The following is a 13,469-nucleotide window of genomic DNA, read 5'->3' as shown; positions in this document are numbered from 1 at the left end:
TCTTCATTTTTCTTATATCTAAGTAATAATATGCTCGCAAACACTCTGCAAATAAATATAATTAATATTATATTATTTATTAATAATTTATTTTTTTATTTTATAATAATTATTATTAATAAATAATATTATGCTACGCCAGCACTTTTTGTAAAGTATTTATAGAGTGTTTGTGAGATACTTTTCTTTTACTTTTACTAGTAAGACAATTGTAATTCTTCAAAATAGTTTTTCAAAATAAATTTCACATGCTAAATTTTTATATTGCAAATAAAATTATGTTCAGATAATTAAATGAGATTATAATGTATGAATAATATCGAATTTAAATTTCAACAACAATGATTTAATTAGGATATGAGTAAGTTGAATGAATAATTCTTCTATGTAGAAGTTAAAGTTATAAACATAATTTACTCAAAACAACACTGTAGTTTTGATGGATTATATTTTTATCTCACTCAATACTCTTGGTGATACTTCACTTTGCTTTTTAGATATGTTTGTGTTATAAAGTGTTTATTTGTTGTCCTTATTCTATGGGTGTCAAAAGCATTGCTCTAAATAATATATGTTTTATTTAGACAATTGGTCAACAATAAAAATAAGTTGCTTTTCACAAGTGAGATATATGTCGTTGATATGTGAAATGACAACTCTCTTTCTATCTCACCATAATGGTGATAGAAATATTCATTGATAGCCTAGCGACAAATTATACAGATTAAAAACCTTATTGTAGATCTAAATCTCTTTATAATGAATGTGTTGAAAACTATTATAAAAGAAAATGTATAAAAGTGTAAGATATATGCAAGATGATAGACTATTTCGGCCTTATATTTAATATATATATATATATATTAATATTATTCAACCCACTTAACTTATACGCTTACAAAAAAATAACAATCCTATCCTTATTTTAATTTTTATGTAATGATCACTGGGGATAAGAAACACTCATCTCTCGTCCCACATCAAGAGTAGGAATGAAAAAATCATGAAAAAATTATGTCATTTGTGGTTTTATCATAATTCTTTGAACATATTTTTAGTTGTAAAAGTTTTTCATTTATCTCTCTTTTTATGTCAGCAACCAAACAGAGCTTATGTCATAAGTTTGAACCTCTTCAGAAGTGCAAAGACAAAAAGAGTTTACTTCAAACCAATGGATTGGATAATATTTGCTAGCTTGCTGCAACAAGAACTAACCAATAAAACACCTGTAATTAAACTAATAAGAAAGAAGAATAGCTTTTGTTTCTTCAGCTTAAACTTGTCCCCCCTTTTCTTTTTTGTCAGGATCAAGAATGTTCACTAGATTTGAAGGTACAAAATCTGAGAAAATGTCAACATGTACTCAAATCAGCTTTTCACATTCTATAGGATAAGACCTAGTAATGATTGGGTAAGAGAGAATCTGTCATTATATCTTGACAAGATCTTGGCAGTAATCCACAGGTTTCATAACTCAATGCCTGTCGGTCACGGGGTTCTTTTTTTTTTTGGTCCTCATGATGAAATTAATCACATTGCAGTCATGTAGAATGATTTAGTTAGTAAGCGTGATTCTATTGTGAAAACTTTGCTACTTGAACAGCAACAAAAGTATGGTGAGATATATATCTAGCTTATACTTCTTTTTTCAGCAACATGGATTCAGAAAGAATTTAAATAGAAAGCTAATGCTCCAAATGAAAAAATATATATTCTATTGTGACTCTACGGTTACTTGAATTAACTGATCATCTGTGTAATAACTCTCAGATAGATAGATTAATTGGATGGTGTTTTTAGACAAACTTTTATTTTTATTTCTGGCTGTGCCTCTTCACTGTAAGATAATATAGGATATCTTACATGGCAAGTTTGTAAGAGAGTATTTTATTTAAACAATAACTACTATTTTTCTATGTGCTACACTCTTACTTTTATCAGTAATTATCATATTTTTATATATTACACTTTTACTTATGATGTATAAAACATCTTTCTCATGGATATATACAAGTGTTATTTTTAACTTTTTTTATGAAACCATATGTTTAAAAGAATATACATGCAAATAATAAATTCTATAGCAATATACACCAAAAAAGAACTCATAAAAAATGATGGAAGAACAAAAAGAAGACCAATAAGCACAAAATATATAGTGTATAAATTTTTTTTTGATAAATACTTTAACTAAAGTTTGATAATTTCCTAATATCGCCCTAACATTAATTGTCTGACTTCAAATTTGTTGGCCAACCAACCACCAATTTAATCGATCATTAAGAGTTGACTCATGGACATAGTCAAAAAAAAAAATCTGTTTGCTGAAACAAAAACGGAGTCAATCTTGATATGTGAGAAAGTATATAATGCCGTTATCTTGCAATTTCCAAGAACCAAAACCGTTAGAACATTACGTGCAAGAAAAGATACCTATTGCCATTACCTTGCACTTGGAAGAGAAAATTCTATGTCGCAATCTTATCTTTTAATCAAATTACCGAATAAACCGAGCTTTTATGTTCTTTAGTTTTATCCAAGCAATACAATAAATAAAATAGTGTTTAAGCAAACACGCACCTAGCTTCCGTGTGGGCCCTCCTTGGACTCGATCTCTCAATTGGCCCATAAAATACCCCATGACTCGAAGTCTGTCTACCTCCAATGGCGTCGTCGATCCCGATGCTCTCGATCCCGGAGAAGAAGACGACTCCCACCATCCTCCCCAAATCCGTCGATCAAATCAGCGATTCCGATCACGACCTCGCCTGCGTCCTCGTCAATCGCCGCGGCCTCGAGAATCCTCCTTCCTCCCTCTCCCTCCGCCGCGACCTCGTCGTCTCCTACTACAACTCCCTCTCCCTCCTCGCGCCGCACTTCCCCATCTCCCTCGAGCGCTGCCGGATCGGATCCCTCTCCTTCACGTGGCACGACGCGTTCGGGGGCTCGGCGGCGACCCAGGGGTCGATCCACTTCGAGGTGGCGGCAGCGGCGTTCAACATCGCCGCGATCTACTCGCAGATCGGGGCGGGGGAGGAGAGGGGATCGGGGGATGGGATCAGGAAGGCGTGCAACGCGTTCCAGTGCGCTGCGGGGGCGCTTAAGTTCTTGGAGGAGCACGTGAAGGAGAAGGTGCTCGCCGAAGGGGCGACGGTGGATTTGTCGGCGGACTGCGTGCAAATGCTGGAGAAGGTTATGCTGGCGCAGGCGCAGGAGTGCTACTTCGAGAGGGCCGTCGAGCTTCAGAAGCCGCCCGGGATTTGCTCCAAGGTGGCGAGGAAGGTGAAGTCTTAACCACCCCTGGTTTGATAAAATCACTGTGTACTCTCAATTTAATCATTGGAAGAGGCTTGTCAGCGACAAGAGCAATGATTCCATACCAACCAAGTTAGTTATTGAAGATAATTTTAATCTTTTAATAAATTAAAAGGTATATAAGATATTTTATAATTTACATACGATAATTAGATTAATCGATAAAAAATTTAGAATTCAAGTATTTTTTTTATTATTTATTCTTATAACTGTTTCCTAATAATAGGAGTTTCAACTTATACCAATTTATTATTATTTTTATTTTTTTATAAAAAAATAAATAATTAAGAGAAAATTAAAATATGACTAATTTACCTTTATAATTTAGAAAAGTGACCGTTATATATGGCCGGTACTTCCAATTAATTTTATTTCATATCATTTAATCTAAACTATTTAATTAAGAGAAAAATTAATAGTTCTTATTGAATTATTTAGCTAGCGATAAAAGAGTTGGATAAACTAAATTTATAGTAGATTAATTATTAGCTCTTTGCACCTCTATATGCACATTGGGCAAATGCTGCAGGTTGGCCTCTACTACGAGGAAGCATACGAAGCCCTTAAGTCTCCTCCACTCGACCGTCACTTGGATAAGAGTTGGGTATCTCATGTCCAACTCAAGGCAGCTCTATTCAAAGCAGAGGCTTGCTATTGGTACTCCATGGAACTCCATGGGAAAGGAGAAATCGGAGAGGAAATAGTTCGGCTAAAGATTGGACTTAGTGACCTATCCAAGGCCAAGAAAGTTGCCAAGGGAGTTGCTTCGACTCTCATCAGAGCTGCCTCGAGATTAGATGAAAATATGAGATGCGTCCTTGATAAGGCTAACAGAGAAAATAATCAGATATATTGTATGAGGATCCCAGACGCAAGCTCTTTAGTTGAAATACCCCCAGCTTCTTTGGCCAATTCAACTCCTATGGACAAAATTTTAGATGCCAACAAGAAGAGCTAAGCGACTCCTTTTTTTCTTTTTCTTTTTTTTAATATGTGGTGGTGGGGTTGGGTTCCTGAGAAGAAGGGTATAACTAACCTTACCTTTTGTATATTTATAGATTTATTTGTTATCTTATGTGTGAAGAAAAAAAGAAAAGAAAAGAAGAGTAGAAAACATGAAAGAGAGAAAAGGTTACTAAAGACTCCAGTCTTCCTCAATGTTTTCATCTTTAGTTCCTATGTTTTACTTTGAATGTCTCAAAAAACATTCTGCTGATAATTTTCTTAACAAATAATAATGATATAGAGAAGTTAAATTAATTATAGGTGTAATTTTTTTAAAATATTTTTGAATAATTTTTTTAAATTAAGGTAAAAATAAAAGGGGATCGATTTTCAAGATTAAATTAGGAGTATTTTAGGGGGGGTTATTGAGTGACCATGGAGGCTGTGTACAAAGTCAAGGATTATTTGCTCTCCAAGCGACTTTTCTATTCTTTTTGGGTTTATTGAGAAGAGGGTATAATCCAATAGTGCCGACTTCAAGTTGGATAGTGCCGACTAATTACCTAGAGGCCTTACCGAACCACCAAACAAGCGTTGACTCTTGCTTTGAAACATAAATTTTCTATCGTTCAATCCTTTGTATTTTGCTTTCTAATGCGTGAAAATTTATTTTGTTAATTTTCTTAACGAACAATGATAGAATTAGATGAGTTAACTCAATTATATAAGTAAAATAATTTTAATACCCTCAAGTAATATTTTAAGATTAAATTAAAACGTAAAATGAACCAAATTTAAACATTAAATTAGAGGTAATCAAATATTCTCTATTCCGTTGGTAATTGTACACTGTCTTTTTTCTTTTCTTTTTTTCATTTTCTCAATCTTGTAATCCTTAAACTTTATTAACTCTTAACCGAGCGAGATTGACCTATTATTCAAGAAAGAGAAAAAAGATTTAATACAATTTAATTTTGCAATAATTAATGTCGTAAGTACCTCTAAAACAGGTTTAAATCCATCTACATGCGTGTGGGCCCTCGTTGTACTCGATCTTGTACCCATACGATTCCTATTCCCTCCAACCCAAACCAACTCCAAACCCTTGGTCAATGCTCTCAATCCCGGAGGAGGAGGAGAAGAGGAGGAGAAGAAGTAATCCACCATCCTCCACCAAATCACGGAATGGATCGCCTTCCGCCGCGACCTCCTCCTATCCTACTGCAACTCCCTCTCCCTCCTCGAACCCCGCTAGCTACGGGTGTTTGGATTCTCGAAGGAGAGCTATGGATCGAAGCAGGCGTTCGGAGGAGGTCCGACGGTGGATTTGCCGGCGGAGTGCGGTGGGGATGCTGGAGAAGGTTGGAGGGCTTCGTCGACAAGGCCGTGGGAACGGGGAAACCGCCGGGAATTTACTCCAAGCTAGACGACGATGCAGGTGATTTTATTATTATTATTATTATTAGAGATTTTTATAAATTACAGCTTATATTTTATTTATTTTATAATTCACTCTCCACCTTGTCTTTGAGTATTGTATAACTCTATTCTTCTTTTTCTTCTATAATTTTTATTTCACATCCTAACGTTATTTTGACTAACTAACGTCGATCAAGTTACTAAAATATTTTTACTATTCTATTTTATTTTCTATATCCCTTCACTATTTTCTTCACCCACTTTCTTTACCGTTGCCGGCGCCACCACATTTTTTCATCTTCCTCTCTCCCTCTTCTCCCTCTTATTTTTCTCATTTTTTTCTTCTTTTTCTTCTTATTTGGGAACAAAAAAAATTGAAGAATACGATGATAATTTAATTATTTATAAACTATTTTATATATTATACCATCTAAGTTAATGTTAAATAAAAATTATTAGAAAAAAGGATGGATTGAATTATAAAAATTTTAAAGACGGGATGTGAATTATAAAATAATAAAATATCGGATGTGTTGTTATTATTATTATTATTATTATTATTACTACTACTACTTATTAAAGGGAGGTAAGTTGTTCCGTCAACGGGTTGGAGTTTTTGGAATGGAGAGTAATTTAAATAGTTTAAATTAGATGATTTTTTTTAATTTTATACCATCGGTCTGCATGAAGACAAGGTAGAGAAAATTACACAGGACACGCTATATTTTCACTATATTATATATACATAAATCTCTCGCTTTGTGTAGAGTTAAATCATTTAATATTGGAGTTAGATGCGTTAACTCGTGCCCGATTATATTAGTCCTAGCTTCCTTTAAGACCTTGGATTCATGTCGGGTTATCGATTGGGTCGAGTCTAAAATTGGTAACCCGTTAGAAACCCATTAATGTACGGAAGCAAGGCAAAAGCAACCATCTCTTGACATAGGGGTGGAAGTGAGCCAAGCCTGAGTCGGCTCAGGCTCAGGCTCAGGCTCGGCTCAATTCAACTCGAGCTAAGTTCGAGCTTGAGTTTGAAATGAGCCTATCATCAAGTTTTATTCAAGCCGAGCTAGATTGATCAAGCCCAAGCTAAATCAAGCCCAAGTCGAGTCGAAAAAAAAAGAAAAAAAAGGAAGAGTCGTCACCCTTAATGAGCATATCAAGACTAGTCTGAGCAAGCCGACTTCAGCTCAGACTCGACTCAATATTAATTTCGAGAGGATTTTAGTGACTCGGGCTTGGCTCAACTTTGACCGAGCCGAGCCGGACTCAAGCTTCAGCCGAGCCGAGCCCCAGCTTCTGCTGGTCGACACAGAGCACTTTCATGCTCCTTACAATATATGGCTACTGCCGCCGCCCACAACGCGATAATCTAACTACTCATTCGTTCATCTCCGGCGGAGTTTATCCATGGAGTCACGGATGCTTAAGGTCAAGGAGAAGAAGACGACTCCCATCTCCTCCAACCTTCTTCGCGGAGCTGTCAATGGAAGCCACGACCTGCGTTACTCCCTAATCAAGCGCCTAGACGTCGAGAAGGCCCTCGCCGACACCTCAGCTTCCTCCTACGTCGAGTGCCTGGAATCCCACCGCGAATACATCGAATCCCTTTCGACCCTCTGGCCGACGTTTACCGTTTCCCTGGAGCGCTGCGGCCTCGAGTCTCTCTCCTTCACCTGGCACGACGCTTTCAAGAAGCCCAAGAATCCTTTCAACTTCTGGAAGTCCAACAAGGAGACGCAGACATCCATCCAATTCGAGAAAGCGGCGGTTTTTTTCAATTTTGCGGCCATCTACTCGCAGATGGGTGCGGCGGCGGATTGGAGCTCGATGGCGGGGATCCGGAAGGCGTGCGATGCGTTCCAGAGTTCGGCGGGGGCGTTTAAGTTTCTAAAGGAGCACGTCTTGGATAACGTGGTCTCGTGGGAGAGCATGGATCTGTCGCCGGAGTGCGTGGAGGTGTTGGAGAAGCTTATGCTGGCGCAGGCCGAGGAGTGCTTCTTCGAGCTAGCGGTCCAGACAGAGAAATCGCCAAAGGGCTGCTCGAAGGTGGCTCGGCGGGTGCGTATCTTTTCACTTTTCACTGTCAGTTCCTAACTTGTTTGTTTGGATTCTCGAGGGTTCTCTTCTCTTCTCTTCTCTTCTCTACTACTGCATGCAGTTTATTAATTCTGCGTACGTTTCGGCTAGAACCTAGATTTCACGCACGACAAATTTTCTTTTTCTAGTCCTTAAGTTGATCGGAGTACTATTTTGGCAACTGTTGCAGGTTGGCCTCTGCTACCAGAAAGCTTATGAAGCATTTAATACTTCTCCTCCACATATTAAGAGACACTTGGGCAAGGCATGGGCATCTCATCTGCAGCTGAAGGCTTCTCTATTCTATGCTAGGGCTTGCTATCACTACTCTTTGAAACTCCACGACGACAAAGAAATCGCAGAGGAAATAGCTCGGCTAAGGATCGGGATTACTACGCTGTCTGATATTGCCAAGAGAACTCCCAAGCGAGTTGCTTCGTCTCTCATCGGTGTTGCCTCGGGATTAAAGAAAATTATGATATCAAAACTAGAGGCGGCTAACAAGGAGAATAGTCTGATCTATTGCATGCGGGTTCCAACCGAGAGTTCCTTGACCGATCTACCGGTCGGATGTCCTCTGGCTTCGTCTAAGCCTATTAAAGATTTGATTACAAATGCGATGGAATACTGACATGGTAGAGCAAAAACAAGGTTTCGATCCTCTCTCTAATTCCCCCCGCCTTTGTTTTCATAGGTTTCGTGTCCCGTTAATATCTCATGTCTGTGCTGGTGTATTTATACCTTTTCTGGTATACTGTCGTCTGTCGGAGTAGGTCTCCGGCCGGCGTGGTGAGGAAAGGGGTCTTCCCCCTTTCTCGTGTGTTGTTAGACTTGCCCCATTCGTAGTAACACGATGGTTGAGTTGCATGTACCGCTCAATTCGTAGCGAGACAATTTGGTGGAGTGGATATCACGGGTTGATTTATTCAGTATTTTTATGCTGTGGCATAGAATGCTGCTTATTTGGTTTGGTCTTTTTGTGAGAGACCTCATTGATCTCTAACTGTTATCGAGTATTCCTGTCTCGTGGAACTTTTCATTGTTGTGTACCTCTTTAATTCTTCGTCAAAGTGTGATGTATTTGAGCTTGGGACTTTTGTTTTAATAACATTCAATCGGATGTACGTTATAATATAAATTAAGGATCAAGGCACGAACCAAGAATTCATACTTTAAATATAAAATTCTCACAATAATTTACTGTTTAAATTATTTTTAATTAATTTTTTATTTTATTAAATTAAATAGCAATTAGATATTTGTATAAAGAAAAGAAAGAATTAAGAGATAAAAAAAAAGTAATAGTAGAAGAAGAAGAATTAGCAACAACATATAAGGTAGAAGATGAATTGACCACGAGTCATTTCTTTCTCTTATAGTCTCCCGTTAATATTTAATGAGATATTAAATGATAGAAAATGCAAAGTTGAGAAAAAAATAAAATAAAAAAGCTTTTAAGTGCAAATTTTTTTTTAAACAAACCTACTTGGTTAAATAAAAAACCAAGTAGATTTTCGATACAAATAACCCTTAAAATAAAAGTAAAAATAAATCAAAATTTAATATTAAATTAGGAGTATTTAGGCTTTTTTTTAAGGTAACGAAATATTCTATACTCGGTTGATTATTGTTAGCTAAAATTAACTAGAGATTAAAAAGATAAAATATGAGGCATATCCATACGACAGGATATATTTATTATGAATAAAATTAAAATGTAGAACAGTTTTAGTAAATTTTCTTAAATTTTATTGGAAAACATAGATGATTCTATCATTTACCTTTTCAAATCACAAACATATCATTTAGTCATGTTGCAGGGTACTAAACTAGCTATCAATATTGACCGAAAAATAAGTTATAACGACCGGAAAAAAAATTAGAAAAAAAATTTAATTAAGAATATATTAAAAATGTAGAAATAATAATAATAGTAATATCAATTACCCACATGTAGATATGACAACAACAGTTTATAATAATAATAGTACTCATAATAAGGATACTATTAATTAATGTATGCAAATTTAAAACTAGTTTTAATAGTAGTACTCCTATAAGAACTTTTTTACCAGATAAAAACTGTGAAAAGTTTCTGCTGACTAAGGTTTTATATATTTTACCGATAGAATTGGGCTAAATTTCGACCCTATCTCATAGCACCTGACGGCTGACTTGTCCATTAGAGTGCATAATATATGACCATCAAGCTTTAGCCTATTTCTCTGTAATTTGCTCGACTTATATCTATTATATTTAAATTTTATTTAATTCTTAAAACTGTTTATATTATTTAAAAGTTAAATCTTTTGTTATTATTACTATACTCATTAACATTTAGAAAAATATTTTGTTGACTTATTCCAACGGTACTCCTTGCCGGATAAAATCCTTTTTGGGGGAAATAGAGATGGAATGATTTCTGAATTAGAATCCCAAACCGGAATTAGAATGCCGATAGCGGCAACCACCACCTCCGGCGCGACGTCTTTCGCTTCCTACCTCATCCGTCGCCAACCGCCACTATTCCCTCCTCTCCGTTCTCCTCCCTCATTCTTCTCTTCCTTCTCTCCGATCCCATCCGCTTCGATACGTTTCCGTGCCCGAAGACGCTTATCGTGCCAGGTCGCTATCACCGGCGACATCTCCTCCTCTTCGGATGCGGCGAAAGAGGAATCCATGGCGGCGTCTAAGGTTGGGAGAAGAATTAGGGTAAAGGTTCCGGTTAAGGTGTACCACGTAGCGAAGTTGCCGGAGCTGGATCTGTGTGGGTTGGAGGGGGTAATTAAACAATACGTTGGGGAATGGAAAGGGAAGCGCATCACCGCCAATCTACCTTTCAAGGTCGAGTTTTTAATTCCTACCGAAGGCCAGGCTAATCCAATTAAGTTCTTCGCCCACCTCAAGGAGAATGAGTTCGAGTATATATCCTCAGATGTTTCGGATTGAGACATGGATTTGCAATCATAGGTAAAGATTCGTAATTCTTTTTAGATAAATGTTGGAATCGATGAAATCCCACCTTGTTCTTCCTCAAATTGGGATAAGAAAAGGACCTTATGATCCAACTGACAAGTAAGTTCTTTTATCAGCTTGCCCTCAGTTTGTTTCTTTGATTATAGCTGGGTTGTGTTGTATAATCGGGCATCAATTTCTGAACCAGTTTGTTGTTGTCTTCCTGATTACACCCATAAAACAATAAAGTTTACAACAGATCGTATTGATGATCTTGTTCATAGTTGGAATGAGAGGATACTGCGCTGATAGCGTTGTTGCCAAAGGCATCCACTTCATTTCCTTATGCTTGCTGATAGCGTTTTTGGTTTCTCTCATCGTTTCTTTTCTTTTTTTCATCTTTTAAGTAGATTGTGGTTTGTGAAATTTGCTTCTTTTTTTTTGATAAATTGTGGGCAGATCTTTGGTTTTCTTTCTGTCTTGGCAATGATCAGTCGCATACATATTAGTTGGATGATCGCTGAATTGATCAATCTCTTGAAAAGTTTCCATTTAATTGTTATCTTTTATATCCTATCAGGGTTTCTTTTTCCATTGATGGTTTCTATTATACGAGTCACTTGGAGGGCTGTAAGGAGCAGCACCCTTGATAGAAAGGGGCTTCCAGGAATAGTTTAATAAAACACTACTATATTACTTGAATTTATCTAATCATAAAGTTATGTCATTCATTCAAATATAGTTGTCCAGTAGATATTAGAGAATGTTTCACTGGCATATCCCTTTAAATTCATCTGAGGGCAATGTTCCAATCTGATGCTTGTATGTATGCTCATGTTACAGCTGAAGAAGTATATATATAGGCTTTTTCATCTGTTTAGGCATAAAGAACACTAGCATCATGTCTTTTAAAACATTATGTGTTCAATTGGGCAACAGGGATGCAAGTTAGGTCATATTTAATTATTAATCCATTATATTAGTTTGTTGTCATTGGTTCAATGCTGCTGGATATGCTTTACCTGCAAGTCCGTATGAGAACTGATAAGTTGAAGTGCATCAGGATACCTATATCTCCCCGCAGGAAATCAGCATTCTTTCCTTTTACTTTGTACATCAAAAATTGAACTCAATTTCACCGTAATTTTATTTAACTCTTCATTTAACAAAACACTCTCTCCTCAGGGCTTTCAGTAAGGTAATCTAGTCCTGCTTTCATGGATTTAAATCAATCTGTTTCATTTTTAGTCAAATTGATATTAGACAGGGGAAAACATGTAAACCAAAACATATTGCTCTATTTCTCATAATGAATGGTCAATGAAATGTAGAAGTAGCAACTTTCCCTAAGAGCCTTATCTAGTTTCTACCAGTCAATTCTATTATTGCATATATAATTCCTGATTCAAGACAGACATTCATGAGGTTGATAGTCTGTGTACACTAATGGGTGCGTAATGCTGAATGAATACGTAGAATATTCCCTGTTATATCTGCAAGGCCTCCTTTGTCTTGGCCAACTTTAGAAAACTGAGAGTATCTTGACATTATAAGGGCCCATAACAAAACTCTAGTTCTATTTCAAAATTTCAGAGAAAAGCTTGCACATATAAGCAAGTTATGAAGTATCCCATGGATAGTATGATTCATTGGCACATATAGCGTCATATCTAGAAGATGGTTTTAAAAGTTTCTAGAACTCATGAAGATTGCACTGCAACTACCACCATGCCTCAGTTAGTTTTACGATTGTCTAATTGTATCATCTGCATGCTGGAAAACCTAACATTGAGGCTGAAAATATTTACAATTGAGAGCAGACAAGTATTTTAGAGGCTAGACACAACTTGCAGAGTGATTGATATATATGTAGGAAAATATATGCAGAAACTATGACTGTTGGGACAAGGCATTTTTCTAGGTTGTCCTAGGAGATTTCCCCATAATACTGCAAATTATTCTAAAGTTGAGATCCATGCAGATTCTCAGTCCATCAGTTTGTAAATTTAGGAGTTGATAAAGACAGGACCCTCAAGACAAATGGGCATCATGGGATTGTTCTGCTTTTATTCTATTAGATCTACATGGCTGTGCATTGATATGAATTGCACATGATACACTTTTCGTAGTCTATCAATTGAATTTTATAAATGCTGTTAGAAATTATTCAGTATAGAAGTTTGTTTAGAGCATGGCAGTCACTGGCTTAAACTATAACACTTTTAGCTGAAATTATATCTATAATTTGCACACGACGTAGCTTCTTCTGTTATAAGATCTCAATATTTTTTTTCAAAGAGATGTATGTATAATCTTGAGAGGTGGAAGGCATATATGAGTATATCCTTTTTCATCTGGTTGACATCCACCAGGTTGGTTGCTAAAGTGGCATAAAACTCCAATTACCGATATTGTTCAGGCATTTGTAACAAGTGCTGCCTTTGTTATCCTTTGGTGTTATCATAGTTGTTACTCTCCCAGGCACAGTGAAAATGAGTTTCCACTTGAGAGAAGTTCAAATGTCTCAGTGCTCGTCACATTGCTGTAACACAGTATCTCTCATTTCCAATTTACATAGATTGTGTTCCTTCTTGCATAATTTAGATGATTACACACTTCTGTATATCTTTCAAATGTCTAGGTTTGAAAATAATGGGAAAAAGTAAATGGAAATATATTATTCAATTGAAGGCATTACATTTACTTGATGCAATGGAAAAACTTGCAAACCATGAACCTGATATTCTGGGTTT

The 13,469-nt window shown here is 36.4% G+C and overlaps 3 protein-coding genes across 3 annotated transcripts; all 3 read left to right on the top strand.

Moving 5' to 3' along the window:
* Positions 1-1,505: 1,505 nt before the first annotated feature.
* Positions 1,506-4,455, top strand: LOC140793530 (vacuolar-sorting protein BRO1-like). Its single transcript, XM_073145049.1, has 2 exons — positions 1,506-3,282; positions 3,845-4,455. Exons 1-2 carry the CDS (start codon positions 2,665-2,667, stop codon positions 4,271-4,273), a joined length of 1,047 nt encoding a protein of 348 aa, XP_073001150.1. The 5' UTR covers positions 1,506-2,664; the 3' UTR covers positions 4,274-4,455.
* Positions 4,456-6,966: 2,511 nt separating this feature from the next.
* On the top strand, positions 6,967-8,866 carry LOC140793529 (vacuolar-sorting protein BRO1-like). Its single transcript, XM_073145048.1, has 2 exons — positions 6,967-7,743; positions 7,952-8,866. The coding sequence occupies exons 1-2, from the start codon at positions 7,093-7,095 to the stop codon at positions 8,390-8,392; spliced, it is 1,092 nt and encodes a 363-aa protein (XP_073001149.1). The 5' UTR covers positions 6,967-7,092; the 3' UTR covers positions 8,393-8,866.
* A 1,346-nt stretch (positions 8,867-10,212) lies between these two features.
* LOC140794362 (ferredoxin-thioredoxin reductase, variable chain-like) lies at positions 10,213-10,710 on the top strand. The gene has a single exon (XM_073146375.1). It carries the CDS (start codon positions 10,213-10,215, stop codon positions 10,708-10,710), a length of 498 nt encoding a protein of 165 aa, XP_073002476.1.
* Positions 10,711-13,469: the final 2,759 nt, after the last annotated feature.

The sequence above is a fragment of the Typha latifolia genome, chromosome 8 (genome assembly GCF_019914945.1).
Source record: "Typha latifolia isolate L0001 chromosome 8, TyphaL0001v2, whole genome shotgun sequence".
NCBI classification, from domain to species: Eukaryota; Viridiplantae; Streptophyta; class Magnoliopsida; order Poales; family Typhaceae; genus Typha; species Typha latifolia.
The sequence above is the reverse complement of the archived record's forward strand: the minus strand, read 5'-3'. Positions and strand labels throughout refer to the sequence as shown.